Source organism: Balearica regulorum, chromosome 1, assembly GCF_011004875.1.
Source record: "Balearica regulorum gibbericeps isolate bBalReg1 chromosome 1, bBalReg1.pri, whole genome shotgun sequence".
Lineage (NCBI taxonomy): Eukaryota > Metazoa > Chordata > Aves > Gruiformes > Gruidae > Balearica > Balearica regulorum.
This window is the reverse complement of record NC_046184.1, coordinates 58653704-58670967: the sequence shown is the minus strand read 5'-3', so window position 1 is coordinate 58670967 and position 17264 is coordinate 58653704. Positions and strand designations below refer to the sequence as shown.

The window sequence follows — 17264 nt, the reverse complement described above, 5'->3', positions numbered from 1 at the left end:
CCTCAAAATCGGCAGAAATTATTGAGGGGGGTGTGTGGAGATGAAACAGACAAGGTAGTTGGAGGAATCTTTCTGCTCAATGAAGAGTAAATTTGCTCAAAGTAAAAGGGGGAGTATTGTGAGAGACCTGAAACTGTATTCGGATTTGGGAGATCGTGCCTCCCTTCTGTTTTCCTATTGTCAAAATATCTTGAAAATATCAAAGTGTTTTTCTTCCTCTATTTTTCCCCCTCTGATTAGGAGTTTAAGTGGGAAATGCTGAAATACTTAATTTCAAATCTTTCAAAATCAATCTCTTTCTTTGACATCTTTTAATATAGACTTGTAGATCTAAACTATTACTTCAGCTCAAAAAGGAGGAAAAAATAGAGTCAACAAACAGTAAAAAAACCCGTAAACATGATTTTTCACTTGGGGTTGAAGAAACTCTGAATTCACCCTAATTTTTCTTTGTTTCTCTTCTTTTTCTGACCCTCAGTTCCCCACACTTTCAGTTTGTTTGACCTTTTTTCTACATTTTTATTACTCAGCCCTAGTTTAGTTTTTCATTTATTTAAATATTAATGAAAGAACAGCAGTTACGCATTATTCTTATTTCTTAATCAAACCAACCAGCAATCCTAACATAATGTCTTCCAGGTTGAGGGAACAGGAGAAAGTATTGCATACGGCAAAAGAATTACAGGAATTATGGACAGAAAGCCCTACTTGGGAAATGAGTCAGTCCACTTCTGTCTAGCAGAAAAGATCAGCACGGAAATATAGAGCCTTTAGAAACGGCTTATGAATTTACAGCTTGCAAAGTAAGTGAAGTCTGTGTCTCTCGTACACATACGCTAACTCATTCCCCACGCATGCATACATACAGGTCTCTGGTGGAAAGATGGGGAATGTGCAGTCTGCAATGCATAAGAACTTTCTGTTTAGAGAAGAAAAGATTTTTTCAATAGGCACAAAATCCCACCCCCTCAGCACCCCTCCTTCCCCTGTGTCTGACACTGACTTCAAGGGAGGAGTTGAGCCAATTATCTGTGAGTCCTACAGAAGGAAAATCTGCAATTTGCCAGTAGTTGTGAGAGCGAGAGGGAGAAAGGCAGGGAGGGAAGAAGAAAGACTTAATTGGCAAATGTAAAGAAAAGCCCCTTCTGTCCTAGACAGTGAATATTTTAAAGCAAATCTCAGACCAGAAGAAAAGAAGCTTGTGGGGGGGTGTTGTGCCAGGCAAGACCTGGGGAAGCATAGGTTCACCATAGACAACTTCCATGCCCCCACTGATTTTTTCCCCATAGGGTCTGAGGCGGTGCAGAGGCAGGGTGGGCCAGCCGGATGCACCCACGACCCTGCTCGACTAGGTGTCGCTCCAGAGACCCTTTCCCCCCCAGCAGAGGCTACGAAGCACAACTTGCAAGAAAAGCCAGTGGGAGTGGGAGAAACTCTGCCTCTCCTTCTTTCAAACTGAGGCTGTGAGGAGAAGAACTCATCTCCCCAAAGGGAAAAGCTACTACTGGTTCCGAGACCCTTCTTTAGCCAATGTCGGTCGCCTGATCCAGTACTTACCATCCATGGGGGAAAGCCCTCTGGAGCCCTACGGTCCTTCCCAATCCTGCTAAGTTCCCAGGAAATACTGGTGAAGAACTGAGCCCAGAGCAAGTAACGTGGGAACCACAGAACAACAGCCTTTTACAGCAGCAGCCGCCTCTGATTAAAATTATCAGCTTCATCAGACTGCATCAAGACCCAGGACTGCTCCTTCAAGGAAAGAGAGGTAAGAAAGTAGCATGGAATTTGGGATGAAAGTAGGAAAGAAACATCCCACAGGATTGATCATGGTGTGCATGAAAATTACGGGGATACTAGCAGTGATTAACAAGTGACAGGTCTGTTATGCATGGTACAGTTTGTGTCTGCCTATGTCCTTTTTAGTGAATTACACTGGGATGGCAAACAGAGACACAAGCAGCAGCTGGAGACTGTGGAGTGCGAGACACGTAGTTCAGAAGTCTGTTCATGGATAGGGAGTGGTAGGGAGCATACACCCTGATGGGAGGATGGAAACCTAAACTGTAAAAGCTCTAGGCAGGTTGAATGAAGAATGTCTTCTTTAGGTATCTCTCTCCAGATGCCCAAGATCAAATTTGTCAGCACCTCACTAGAATTCAGACAAGTACTCTTCAGAGCATGCAAAAGCAGGTGCATTGTCATTCATTCTGCTGTCTGCCTATGAAACAAGCAGTGGTGGTTAGCAGGTAGAAGATGACAGAGGGAGTCAAAAGAAATGGGGTTTAATGTTGATTTTGGACAGCTGTTTCAGCTCTCTCTGGGCATATGAGCCTTTCCCTTTATTAAGTGGATATAACACTCATTGCCTACATTTCTATGACATTTTGAAATCCCTGTGCTGTACCAATATAAAATACTAATGTAAAGTTTCTAGCATCAAGCCAGTGCATAAAGCAGAAGGTACAACTGGGAATTAATCTATGCTTAAGCATTTAATAAACTGGAAGGAAAAGATGTAGATTAAAGCCATCTGGAGGTTGTTTGTCTCCTCATTCTCTTCTGATTGATTTTGCTTTATTTAGTACATGAACATGTGGTCTTTTTCTGTTTCCTTTCTTCTGCCTTTAATCTTTTTCAATGTATGAGTCCCTGTGCTATCCCCCACCCCTGGGTGTGAGGGCTGAAGTTTCATTCCTTTTCTGAGGAGGAAATAAGATAGATCTTATTGAACTGGAGAAAAACTGGAGCAGGGGGATAAGAAGAGAGAGTGAAAAACACAAATATAAGCTCCTGGTTCAATGGCACGCTCTGAGTCAGATTTGCAGAAGAGGTGATGAGATGAATAGCAACTCCATGAATCAAAGTGCTGAAAAGCATCTTTTGACTTCATGTGAAATGAAATGCAGTCAGGAAAGCACAAGAGTCTTCCTGACTGAATGCCTTGACAGGTGGAACAAAGACATCATAAAGTGATTATTTAATACTTTAAAATCTACATGTCCTCACACTTCTTCCCCTTCAGCACATCTAAATCCTTTGGGCAAAGCATCCTGAAATGGGCAAGTGTGTGCAGATAGGATTTTGCCTTTGATGGGGGTGGGAGGCAGTGTGGTTTAATGACCAGAAATGCAAGGGTGAGGAAAGGTGGGAAGAAGAAAGAGTTTGAAAGGTAGGAGTCCTGGAGTCCATTCACTCTTCCTATTTGTTTGACCTTGGGTGGTCACCCAGCTTCCCTGTGCCTTGCTCTCCCCACCTGCATGTAGCTATGGCAGCAATCCCTTCTCCAAGCTGTTCAGTGTACATTGGCATTAACTGAGGTCCAAAGCAGCAGAATTCATTTTAAGGTGGAGGACAGAAGTGCCTCGCTGTAAAAAAACCCTCCAAGCAGCTGGAGTGACACAGTCCACCTCCTTTGCTGTGTGATGGGAGTTTCTCTAATCACCAGCAGCTCAGTGGTTAACTGTCAGTCAGCAGTATAATTTGTAGGATTTTGGCATGTAGAGTTGCTGGCTGGGATCAGGTCCCCCAGTGTGCACGTTCTGCACGGGACATATAAGGCACTTGCTTAAAAAGTGTAACTGTGCTCACTCCCGGACGCTGCAGCACCAAGTGGTACAAAACTGATCTTCAGCAGGTGTGAACCAACACAGTCCACTTGCCCTCACACAGCTACACTGGTCCATCCCAGTCCGAAGAGTTGACTCATTTTTAAATACTGAACCTGGGCTGTAAAGAAGGTTTTAGTTTTTATCACAAAATCTATCTCCCTGCTTTTCTCTGTCAGCTAAATAAAGCCTGAAAGGGTGAAAGAAGGCATCCCAAAGCAGCTCTGTCATTACTGTCTGCCCGTGGATGCAAGACAGCATTGACTGGCTATATAGGAAAGGGCTGACCCAGAGTGCGTGACAGTGTTGTTTCAGAGATTGCATTTGGTGTTTCTGCACTGTTGGAGACGGTTCCTGTTCTAAAAACACAGAGTCAAATCCAAATACCTGGTGTGGTCCTTTCTGTCATTTCCACCACAGCAATCTCAACAGTACCATGAACTCCACATGTGTGTGTCCATCCAAAGTTATGTTCTGACATTACTGTCTGCCTCTAATATTATGCTGTCCTGCCTGCTGAATATAATTCAGAGTGTAAGCTCCTCTGAGGAAAACATTGCATTTTCTTCTGTGCTTTAGATAGGGCTGAATGTGCTGTTGGTGTGCAGCAAATTATAGCAATAATAATAAATAGTAATGTTTTGCTGTTGCCTTGGGCTATAGCACAGTGCTTATAATGATGCTGGGTCAGAATTCCAGAGACTTCTTTATTTAGCAGTGACCATATCTTCACTGCTGTTTTGGTGCTTAACACATGTTAAACAAAGTAAAAGATTTTAAGCTTTTGACTGAGATAAGTGTCATCTACATAAAAGCTTGGGAGATAAAATTCACTCGAGGGAAAGATAGGAATCCAGATCTGGACCCAGAAATGATCTTTCAGAGTACATAAAGTACTCACATAATAAATAAACAACACCTAAGTTAAATAAACAGCACAGTGGGAATTTGATTATTCTTTAATAAGATCCTAGTAACCAAAATAAACTGTCAAAAATGAGCCTTCTTTGCTTTAATGGTTAGCTTTCCCCACACAGGGGTTATATTTTTCCTTTCAGCACACAGTTCATTTGAACTGATACATGAAAAATGTCTGAGCAACCCTCTTTTTTTTTTTCCCTATCTAAGTTTTCTGCATCTGAGTGCTATGTCAGAATGCGACCTCCAAGGTCTCGAGACTCATTTTAGTTGTCAGGGGCTGGAAATCTTGTCTAATAGCTATTTAAGATGGCTGTCCTTCATCTTCCTTAGCACCTGCAAAGACTGTGACACCCACAACAGCTGTGTATGTATAAAGACTGAAACTCCTATGAAATCTACAATTCTGCAGGTTCATCCATTGCCAGCCATCCTGCAGCAATTCTGATAATTTGTTGACAGGGAGTTCCCACACTACCAGTCCAAAGAACAAGATTAAAATCTGGTTTCTAAAAGGTCACTGAAGGCACAGATCTTAAAATTTATCATCGGCCAATGCTATTTTGTGGCTCAAACTCCCTGCACCAGCAATGAAGGTTGTATGGGACCAACTATTTAAAGTCACTTAGATGTCTAGATTCCACTGATGTCAAGCATGACTCTTGTTTCTGTCTGACTTTTGGTTGATCTCAAATGAGTATTGAGTGCAGCTCCTATTTAAGCAACCAAACAAAGCAGTCTAGGTCCTAATGGCAGCTGCAGTGGATGCAGTATATTGGGAAATCTGACCTCTGTGTTTATGTACCTAAATGAGGACCAAACTCTACTGAAAAATCTGGTAATGTCTAAGTGACGCAGGTGGTGGGAAGGAACCTGGTATCTAGGTTGAACAGCTGATAAAATTAGCCCTTAATGTTTAAACAAAATAGCAAATTATAATTCAAAACCATACTATTTTCAGTGTAAATGCCTTCATTTTCATATGATTTTAAAAGAAAAGAAACAAAATAAAACAAAGGAAACCCCCATTCCCTGGAAATGAGACTGAAAAAATTAAGCATTTCTAATGAAAAGATTTCTGTATGAACCATTGCTCTACTAACCAAGACTGTGGTCCAGAGCACTCTTTGACAAGCTTGTGGTAAGGAGCTGCCCTAGTCCATCCTCCATCTAGTTTCTGGTCTTTCCTTCAACTCTGCAATTTCCTCTTTCAGGACCAAGCAATGATGAAGACCATGTCTGGTGGAAACTGCACCCTGAATGTGCCAGCCAAGAACTCGTACCGCATGGTAGTGCTGGGAGCCTCCAGGGTGGGGAAAAGCTCCATTGTCTCACGCTTTCTCAATGGCCGGTTTGAGGACCAGTACACTCCCACCATTGAGGATTTTCATCGCAAGGTCTACAACATCCGGGGAGACATGTATCAGCTGGACATCCTGGACACCTCCGGGAATCACCCTTTCCCAGCTATGAGGAGGCTTTCCATCCTGACAGGTGAGAAGTGGGGGGGATTTTGCATATGGGTAATGGTGGGTGAATGATCATAACGATAGACATTAGCTTGAAAACTGTAGCCAGGAGATGACTGTATCTTGGGAGGTAGCTAAAGGGGCTGCTTGATTTTGTGACAAGATGCACTTCTCTAGAGACATATTTCCTGGCCAGGATGCTCCAGGCACTACAGGGAGTGCATTAGCCACAGAGGAGAAGTCCACTGGGTGAAGGTCTGAAATTGAGATTTCCGCCTAGTTTATTTCCCTCCTACATTCTCCACCTGCTCCATATTTTTTATTGCAGTCACAAATGAGTGGCTGAATAAAATCGCATGGGCATAAAGAGCAGCAAGGGACAAAATAAGCATGTCATTATAAGACACAAGCAGTGAAAAACAAATGTAAAATGCACAGGAAGAGAATTCAAACCAAGGAAATCTCAAAGATATTTTTTTTCCTAAAATTTCCAGCCTGATTCCCTTGATTTGATATTCCAGTAAAAGGACAGCTCTACTTTTACCCATTCTCCTTAGTCTATGGTTAATCAAATTAATTAAAGAGAAAAAAGGGGAAATGTTGGGCTCATTTTGTATGTTCTCATTGTCAAGCAGGTCCTGTTGTGAGCTAAGATGTATTCACTGTGAAAGTGACAGTGGAAATATAATCAGCCACAGCTCACAACAAATCTACTTTCTGTATTTCCTATCTACCTTTCTAGCTAGCCAGTGAAACGTGACATTTGTATCTGACCAGGCTAGCATTCACGTTCAGTCAGGTTCTAGGGCCAGTTTCTGGGAGGCAGAGTGAGCTTTTGTCCTTGAAAGTTCTCTTAGCACCTTCCATATGAATGTCATTCAACAGGCAATGATTTGCATTATTTTATATTTTGCAAAACAAATTGTAAAAGTCAGGAAATGTCAAAAGGAAATTCCAGGTGATCTGTGTCATTTATGTATTTCTTTTTTTCCATGGTCTGTTTCTCTTGAGCAAATGAAATGACAGAAGAGCAATGCACATTGGGAAACCTCTCATTCCGGACTTAGGCGTTTGGGGCTGACTAGCTGTATTTCTTCAGTTCAGGTGTTGCTTCTCGTATTGTATAATCAAAAGGCCAAGGCTGAGTGGCTACTAGCTCTCCATTCTTCCTGGTGTCAGAACAGGCTCTGTTTTACACAGAGATACAAACAAAAGGACAAAAAAAGATAAGCAATGCAGCAGAGCTGAGATAGAAACATGTTTACAAAAGAGAGTACAAATGGATGATAATGTGCAAGTACAGTGCAACCTAGGAACACACAATTGGATATGGCTGAAGTAACATCATAGCTAAAAGTCTTTTCCATAGCACTACAGAAAGGAGTGGGGAGTTGAATTAGAAGAATTAGAACTAAAGTACAGCTTAATGAACAGATTCAAAATGACCAAAAAAAAAAAAAAATATGGTGAAGAGATGGCAAATAAACATACTGCTTTTTGAAAATTTGCTCCTCTGACACAGGTTGCAACCAACAAGCTTTTACAGTAGCCTTTTTTAATTGCAGGGGATGTTTTCATCCTGGTATTCAGCTTGGACAACAGAGAATCCTTTGATGAAGTCAAGAGGCTCCAGAAACAGATCCTTGAGGTCAAATCCTGCCTGAAGAACAAGACCAAGGAATCAGCTGACCTCCCCATGGTGATCTGTGGCAACAAAAATGACCACAGTGAAATCTTCCGCAAGGTACGCTCAGATGAAGGTGAGAACCTTGTCTCCAGTGATGAAAACTGCGCTTATTTCGAAGTTTCAGCCAAGAAGAACACCAATGTGGATGAGATGTTCTATGTCCTCTTCAGCATGGCCAAGCTACCTCATGAGATGAGCCCAGCTCTCCACAGGAAAATCTCCATCCAGTATGGTGACACCTTCCAACAGAAATCCTTCCGGATGCGCAGAGTCAAGGACATGGACGCCTACGGCATGATCTCTCCCTTTGCTCGCCGGCCAAGCGTCAACAGTGATCTGAAGTACATCAAATCAAAAGTTCTCAGGGAAGGTCAGTCAAGGGAGAGGGAGAAATGCACAATCCAATGAAGGGGGCTTGCACTTCTGTCTGAAGTCATCATCCACATGTAGTGCCTTACAAGAAAAATGGTCTGTGGAAGCACAGAATGGGCTCACAGGGTTCATCAAGAAAACCCAACATGGAGAAAGGCTAACTCTTCCTGCAGATTCTGCTGAATCATGAATGTAAATAACATCGTCCTTGTAAATGACTGGGAAAAATCATATGCCTGAGATACGAGTGCATTTCTCTGTCTTTGTAATGTAGTTTCTCTTCATTCCCCTTTTTGTTTAAAGAATAGAGACCTGAGAAGTAAAGAAATTTCAACCTCATCCTTACAAAGAAAGTAGGTCAAAAATGCACAGAAGGCATTACCCAGCATGCAGCTCTTGCTACGAGAGAGGAGTTTATGTGTATGCGTGTGTGTATCTGTGTGTCTGTGTGTATGTGTGCATGCATGTGTGTAGCACTCCTTTAAAAAATGGGACTTGCATTTCGAAGGGCAACAGTCTTACTGAGGTTTCCCAGATTGGGAGTGGACTCTATATACGGACGCATGACTCTTACTCGTTTCCCAGGGGACCTGCATTAAGAAGATCTTTATTTCATGTTTGCTGGGACAGTTATCATTTGACATCAACATGAATGTTGTTTTGTATTATAGATTTTATTTTAGATTTGTTTTTTTTATTGTCTGGGGGTGGGTTCTTAGCAAAATCAGATGGCAAGTGCATTTGATATCAAAACAGTGTCTTTCTAGCAGTGAAAGGTGTTTTTCATCTGTAAAACTATATAATATGTACATTGATTGAAAGTGAAATTGTTCTGCAAAAAGCCAATACATTTGACTGCTTTGCAAGCCTGGTGTGATATTGTTTCTCAAAGCAGCCACACCAGCTCTGAATATTGTAGTAGAAATGCCACTCTTTGCCTTGCTGGCCACCGAAGCAATGGTTCCCTCCTCTGCCTATATCAGCCGAGACTGACCAGATTCATATGTTGGCTTAGACCACTTCAGAGGCAGGATTGGGTTTTCCTTCAAAATTAAGAACTGAATGGCGTAGGGCCAGTTCCATCATATTTCTTCTGTTAACATGCCTCTAGTCATTTTGTGCATGGTTTTCCCTGTTGTCTGATAAAGATTGTCTCGATGGAAAGCTTTGCACTCCAGAAGTCCTTCAGAACAGAAGCTTTGTGCTGCTGGTTGTCCAAACAGGGCTGAACTGGCTGGCCAGATAACTCTGGGGCTGTCCATCACTTCTTCCTTTTCTCAGCCCAGTCCAGGTTTCCTTGTCTCCAGCTCTCTCCCTGTTCTGCTTCTGGCTTTGTTGTCCAATGTGCTCCTGTATGCCCTCAAAGCCAGATATATTCTTTCAGATGTGAGCTTGCCACTCTCACTGACTGGAATGAGATGTGTGCACACATAACTGTGGGCAAAGCATGGCCCCAAGACTGTACACAACAGTAGAGTACATACGTTATATATACCTCAGAATGACCTTCAGATATCTTGTCCCTCCCTCACCCTCAAATTCTGTTCTTGGCTGTATCTGCCTTGCTGTGTCCTGGGCAGAGCTGTGAGCTAGTTCACGCTATAATTTGACAGGAAACTAAGAATGATGGTTGTCTGTAAAAATTAGCCTCTGGGACTCAAAATCCCATATTCATTTATCAGCTCCACCCTTCATTGGTACTGTATATTGATTGGTAAAATACACTGTTCTTTTATTCCTGTTGCCAGGGCAGCACCTTTCAGACCATGCCCCCCTCCCTACCTATAAATATATACATGGTTTATGATTAAACCTGTTTTATTTATTAGCTGTGTCCTGTTCCTTTTTTACTTTGTCCAAGAATAATGAAGAAGGTCATATTTTTCTGTTGTGCAGGTTCATCTAGGCAAGCGAGTTGTGGGTTGAAAGCCCTGATGAGATCTCCAGTAAGTTCTGGCAGAGCCTTTTATGTCCTCCAGACACCAGGGGCTACACTTTTCTCTGTTTGGAACAGAACTGTGTCTATACCTACATATTTCTATCTATCTGTCTATCTGAACATCAACTTATATGTACAGATATCCTCACAAACAGAAGCAGACAGCTACTCTTACTTATGCTGCCTCCAACATGAGAAAATAACCACTCTCTCCTTCACACACAGAGCTGGTGCGCTCATCCCTGGTGCAATTTAATGTGGTTTCTGCAGAGACATGCTGTTCCTCTCAGTAGTCTCTCCATCTCACCATCTGTACCTCTCAACCATATGAGTCTTGGTCCCCCTGAGCACACAGAATCATAGAATCATAGAACGGTTTGGGTTGGAAGGGACCTCAAAGATCACCTAGTTCCAACCCCCCTGCCATGGGCAGGGACACCTTTCACTAGAACGGGTTGCCCAAAGCTCTGTCCAACCTGACCTTAAACACTTCCAGGGAGGGGGCATCCACAACCTCTCTGGGGAACTGGTTTCAGTGTCTCACCACACTCACAGTAAAGAATTTCTTCCTTATATCTAATCTAAATCTACCCACTTTTAGTTTAAAGCCATTACCCCTTGTCCTATCACTACATGCCCTTGTAAACAGTCCCTCTCCAGATTTTTTGTAGGCCCCTTTTAGGTACTGGAAGGCCGCAATAAGGTCTCCCTGGAGCTTCCTCTCCAGGCTTTAACAACTCCAACTGTCTCAGCCTGTCTTCACAGGAGAGGTGCTCCAGCCCTCTGATCATCTTTGTGGCCCTCCTCTGGACTCACTCCAACAGCTCCATGTCTTTCTTGTACTGGGGACCCCAGAGCTGGATGCAGTACTCCAGGTGGGGTCTCACAAGAGCTGAGTAGAGGGCAGAATAACCTCCCTCGAGCTGCTGGTCATGCTGCTTTTGATGCAGGCCAGGATACGGTTGGCATATGCCTACCTCCCTGCAGACTCTCCACCCAAGTGCATGACTACTGAATGTACTGGGAGTCATATGCCACAGGGACATGGGAGTTGTTGAAGATGCAGTGAGAAGGGCATTGGTTGAATTAAGGAGCTCCAGGAAGCTAGAGGAGAAATTCTTGCACTAAAGCCCATGATGTGCTGCATTACTGAGCTTATGTCCACCTTCCCTTGCCTGCCAGATAAAGCTGAATTTTTAAAGAGCTTCCATAGTTAAGTCTCTTTCTCTGTCTTACAACACTGACCTTACAATTATTTTCCCTACTGTTCTTCCACCTCCACAAAGACACCAGCTTTTCTCATCCTTCCATGTCATCCCATTCCTGCCTTTTCCACCATGGATATGAAGCCATGGGGCATGAAAAAACAACATTGCAGTGACAGCAAGGACACAAGCTGTGTGTCAGCTGGTGGGGCTGAAGACCAAGGATCAGGTCCTCACAGAGATAAGCTGGATCCCACAGGAATGCCAGTGAGCCACAGCTTCACAGTCCAGCTTGGCCTGCCAATGCTCTGAGTGAAAAGCATATCTGAGAAACTGGCTGGGAGTGAAGGTGAAGCAGAATTACAGTCACCCACAGAAACAAATGGCAATAAGCAGGTAATCTTATTAAAGTAATCCTAGTCTTCTCTCTGCATTTTGTTACTGATGGGAATTGCTTTTGAAGTTAGATTATCATGCTCCTGAGGACATTTATTTTTTTGCTTTTATTATATTGTTACAGTCATTCTATTAATATTCATATATTATTTGGGCTCTAGAAGTGCTTACAGCCCCTAAAACAGCCAGTATGTGTCTCAGTTGTTTATTCACAGTTAGCAGCCATTATGGTCTGTGAAAAGGGCTGGGACTGGAAAACAGAGAGCACAGGGGGCATAAGGTAAGACAGGAAGAGGAAAGGGGAATTGTTTCTTCCCTGCTAACTGCTGAATGTGTCTGGCTGTAAGGCAGAGTAGGGATGGGCTTTATGGGAAACTATTACGTGTGTGCAGAAACAGCGAGACTCTGAAAGGAGCAAAGAGCAGACCTACAGTCAGGCCTCAGGCAGTGGAAAGACAAACAACTTCCCCCCCCCCCCGCCTTGAGATTCAGGGGATCTGCACAGAACTTACCGTAACCCAAGAAAGAAATCATGAAAATGCACTGTACTGAGGGCAGGTCTGGAGAAAGGGATCAGTCCAGCAAAGGTGCTGTGAGCAGGCATACCCTTACTTGGTCTTACCTAGTGTAACTAAGTTGTTTTATTCCAACAGCTACCTTATCTGCAGTATATAAAACTTAGCATTAGTGATACAAAGCCTCACTGAAGTTTTTTGTGTGTTTTTTCCAGGACAACAAGCAGGGGCATATACCTGGCTTAGGATCAATCACAGCCCTGGAACAAGACAGGGTTGAGATTTATTTCGCACATTGCACTATACAGCAAGAAAGTCCTTGTCCTGAAGAAATTACAAGTCAACACATTATAGGAGCTCCTATAAATAATGACAAAAATCTAATTAAGCCACAGGGTCAGCACAAATCAGGAAGGAAATAGTGGTCATGGTGAATTAAGTAAAAAATAAATTGAGGGTGGGAAGGGCAGAGCGAAAGCCTGTTTTGACATCCAGAGGACTAAATTAGGCTTCTGTTGTGAAGGATCCCCAGGAGGACTGCTTCCACCAGGCCAGCCTGATGCTAGAGAGAGGCTTTCATGGTGCAGCCTTACAAAGAGCATTGTCTCCTTGAGACCCCAGGGTGCAATAGGTCTGATTGTCTGGGAGGCCAAAGGGCTTGTTATTATCACAAAGGCAAGTAGGAAATGGTGGGATAATTTTTAAAAGGGCAGCAGAAGAGAAAAGAGCCTCAGAAGGGGGCTTACAAAGGTAGGATAACAACAGGAGGTTGGGTGGGTAAAGAAGAGAAAAGGTAGGCTAGAGTGCATGCCACAAAATGTACCTTTTACCCTTATTTCATCCTTCTCTACACACAAGTCAAATCTGAAGACATTTTATCCTTCCTCAAATGTTAACTGCCACTTACCGCTGTGTAGGACCCACCCCACCACCTCTCATCATACCTTTTGCTGTCTTAGATTTACCCTCCTGTCATGTACCATACTGTGGGCTGCCTTGCTAGCCCTATTCCAGTGTCTTGGCTAGGGCAGAAGGTTACAGGCAGAGGTGTTTTTGAAGTAAGTGATGATTATTTGACTTGATTTGAAATCACTATTATGTTTAGGGGTTTTATTAGCATTATTGTTTCTGTAAAAATACATGGTGGCAGGCTCAGATTAAAGGGTCTCCTTGGAAAAATATATAAAATGTGACATAATGTACATTTTCCCCACTGGTTTCTATAGCAACAGCTTTTTCTCTGCTCTCAGAGCAGAGAATTTGCAGGGGGCAGATGAGTAGCAGTGGCTCTGCCCTAGATCTTTCACCTCTGAGACGTCATTGAAGTTCTCCTCCCTTCAGTTTCTGTTATGTGGAGAAACTTCAGGTTACACCAGCCAGACCCACCTCGTAGACCACTCAATATGCCTGGTAAACCTGTGGGATGGATATGCTACCATAAATAAGAAAGTAATTTCCACAACGTGATTGTAAACTGGGGCATTGCTCCGGCACAGTGCCTGACATGGGGAATGCACATCGCTAACTGCTATAAACCCAACTTCTGTACTTAGGTTTGGTTAGAGATAGCTATGAGCATTGCCCAACTTCTTTCTTCTTTACAGACCACCGTCTGGTACAGTCAGAGCCTGAGACTTCCCAGAGAAACATTTCCTTTTGGTCTCATGACAACATCAGCCAAAGACCTTTCCTTGCCCCTACCATCACTGGCCATCCATAGCATGCAGAACCGCCCTGAGTCCCAGGCATCATGTTCCTAGAAAGTTATTGACAGATTGGAAGGAGGCCAAAGACTAGCAAGAAAAAGCATTTTATGAGCCTAGAGGGATTGACTTGAGTAAGCCTTAAGGAAAGTCTGAAAGGGGTAATTCTGTGCCATGTATGTAAACAAAGTCTGAGAGAGGCTGGCTGAAAACCCCTAGATGCATTTGAAAGGTGGAGATGACAACTGAGACAGCACTTTATTTAGAGTTGGTCAGTGGGATATCTCAGTGGGAACAAGAGCATTAAGCAGGAAATCGTAGGCAAAAGAGCAGGGCAGACTTTAGGGCAGTGGAATCTATTGGAACATTTTCTAAGAGATGCCATGAAAGTCCCATTAGGAAAACACTGGGAAAAACACTGAAATCACATAGCCAACAGACTGGCTAAGCCAGTAGGTTATTTTGACACACCCCCCCAGTACTTGTTTCTGTGATGGACCCTGATCCCAAGTTTGCTTCAAAGAAATTTCCTCAGACTGCCTGCCCTCCCTGCATGCTCCTGACCCTCCCTAACAATAGGGACAGGACTTTTTACGTCAGACCCTGCTTTTTCGACTATTTCCACAAAGATCCCTGGACTGTTTGCAGCAACAGCTCCTTTGGTGAATTGTCCATGAACAGCTTCTTGTGCATTTGTTTATTGTTCAAAAGTATTTGATGAATGATTTATGCAAATGTGTCCTGTGTTTTGGCTGGGATGGATAACTAAGATTAGTTCAGATTAAACATGAAGACAAGGAGAGACAAGGTCACTGTGTTTCAGGACATACTGTAGCAAAGTAAAAGAATATAAACGAAAAAAAATAATTCAACTTTAATATGTGTCCTCACATCACTCTGACCTAGAGGGAAGCAAACTCCCTCTCTCCATCCCATTTCTTCCCTCCTGGCTCTTGAAGGAGGGATTTCATATGGACTGTATTTATTCAAGAGTGTCCTCTCACAAGCATTTGGCTTTCAGCAGTTAGCATAGAACACCAACTTATACATGAGAGCACTGAATATTTTGGATCGGTTTTAGCAATATGTTGTGAGTCTATATTTTGAAGTTTAAAAAAAAAAAAAAAAGGAAAATAACCTCTACAGTTGTGGTGATGAAATGACAGGGGGGTGGGGGGAAGAAATTTCTGGCTCCAAGAAACAATTCCTTCACACACTGAGATCTTATCTGGAAAACCACACAATTCCATTAATCTGGGACTTGTGGTCTTTCTGTGTAAGACTGGGAACCAAAGCAACAGAGAAACACAAGAGACACACTCCCAACAGTGTAGCTGGATCTTGCATTTCAGACCCCACTAACACCAGTACTGTGACAGGTCCCACCTAACTCCTCAATGTCCTTGCAAAGCTCCCAGGAGCTTCAGAGTTAAAATAAGATAAGTTGCTAAAATAACTGGGTGTTAGGTACCATGGGTTTCTGTCTTACTCTTCAGGTCAGAGATCTAACAGCCTGTAGAAGCAGCCCCACTAGTTTCCAAACTCTTTCCATAAATCAGCATCTTGGTTTCCCATCCCTGATAGAGGGCCAATAGCATTCTTGGGAGAGCTGAGAGAGGATAAACACCTTCTAGATTGTGAGGCACTTGGGTGTCACAATGATGGATAAACACGTTAAAAGGTGAAGAGGCAGACCGGAAACAAATATCACCTCAATCAGGAGCTGAGCTGCTGCAGTGCCAGCTACACAGGAGAGCAATTACATTTTGCATAATTCCTGATTTCTGCACTACCTACAGTCTTGTTCTCCTCGGCATCCGCTGAGCTGGCAAGTCCCAAGAACCTCAGGATTAAAATTACACACTGGCTACCCTCTGCTCTTCATTCACTACATACCTGTGTGCTAAACAGTAGTGTGGTGCAGAAAGGTTTTCACTCAGGGGCCCGTGAATAGACGCACAGCATAACCTCTCCTTTCACCCTCTCTCTGCCGGAGAAATGAGAGCCTCAGGGAAACACAGCCTTGTTAAACACAACCTAGGGGAGTTAGAGGATGGCATAGGGAAGATCAGTGGTATTGCTTTTGGCTGGTCCAGGGCAGAATGTCTCATCTTTTCTGTCACAAAACAGTTTGTTCCTTGCTGGGTGGCTCATTGCCAAGGTAATAAATACAAGTTTCTAAAAGGAAATAAAATAAAAAGGAAAAATAAACACAGTGCAATGACTTGTTCTGCAAATTGACAGGAGGCTTGCCTGAGGCAATGGATAAGGGGTGACAGGGATAACAGCTCTCTCGTGGAGTCTTATTAGAGAGCGGACCAGAGCTTTTCTCAGATACTCTTTATGAGATGCTGCCATTTGGGAGAAATCCAGATTGGCAGTTATCAGAGAGAACAATTCCAGCTGGCCACAACACTGCCAAAGCAGAAATTATCCCCTTACACAATGGCACTGACTCAGACTGCTTGCAACTTTTGTCAAGTTTGGGGCAGTTACACAAGATCTGTCATTAGTCATGGTGGTATTTATTTGTATTATGGAGCCCCATCCACAGACCAGGACCCAGTTAAACCAGACAAAATACAAATGCACAACAAATAGAAAGTACGAATGTATGCAAAGGCCAGGGTAGAATCTTAGTTATTAATTACGTCTGCCATATCCACCCTGTGCCTTACAGCATCTGTCTTATCCTATGATGGCTATCTACCTGTTTCCTACCAGTGTCCTATCTGTAACCTAAAATGAGAAGAAGCTGCTGTATGAAATGTTAATCTACCACTTTCCTGATTAACATCTGAGACCTAACTATTTCTGTAGAGATCTTGTAGCTACTACATTGTGGTAGTAGCAGCACCAAGACCTAGTATAACTTAGTCGTGTTCTTCCTTCAGCTGGACTTACTGAAACAGAGAAGGCAGATGTAAGGGTTATGCATTGTTTCCAAAATGCTCATGGGATGCATAAATTCTTTATTATTCTTGCACTGGTTCCTTGCAGTGGTTCCTAGCAGTCTTGCCAAGGAGACATCTCTTAGGTAGACAGAGCATCTTTGTGCTGTGTTGGTGGTCCTGTGGTTGTGCAAACCCCAAGCCAGCTGTGACTCATGGTAGTTCAGACCTAACTCTGAACTGTGTCCTGTGACAGGCAGCGGAGCTGCCTTACGTATGGCTATTGTGAAACCTGAATCTAGGCAGGGTGAGGAAATGAGGCAGCCATGCTGGCATTGCCATGTCATGGCAAAGGCCTACTGACTGCCCTGTCCTTTAGTGACCAGGTGATGCTCCTCTCCTGCTTGTGAGCCACGCCAGGACCTCACATAGCTCTCAGGGGAAAGAAATAGGTCATATATTGCTGGGAGCAGGGTGTCTACCCACCTGTGAAATACAAATTGATGGAACAGAAGACATTTTTAGCCATTTACAGAATTTAAAGTTGAAAGCAGTGAAAAAGTA

At 43.2% G+C, this 17264-nt stretch overlaps 1 protein-coding gene across 1 annotated transcript; it reads left to right on the top strand.

The window, feature by feature from the left end:
• The first annotated feature begins 991 nt into the window (after positions 1 to 991).
• RASD2 (RASD family member 2) lies at positions 992 to 9876 on the top strand. The gene is made up of 3 exons (XM_010304556.2): positions 992 to 1765; positions 5738 to 6017; positions 7558 to 9876. The coding sequence occupies exons 2-3, from the start codon at positions 5747 to 5749 to the stop codon at positions 8085 to 8087; spliced, it is 801 nt and encodes a 266-aa protein (XP_010302858.1). The 5' UTR covers positions 992 to 1765; positions 5738 to 5746; the 3' UTR covers positions 8088 to 9876.
• The last annotated feature ends 7388 nt before the right edge of the window (positions 9877 to 17264 follow it).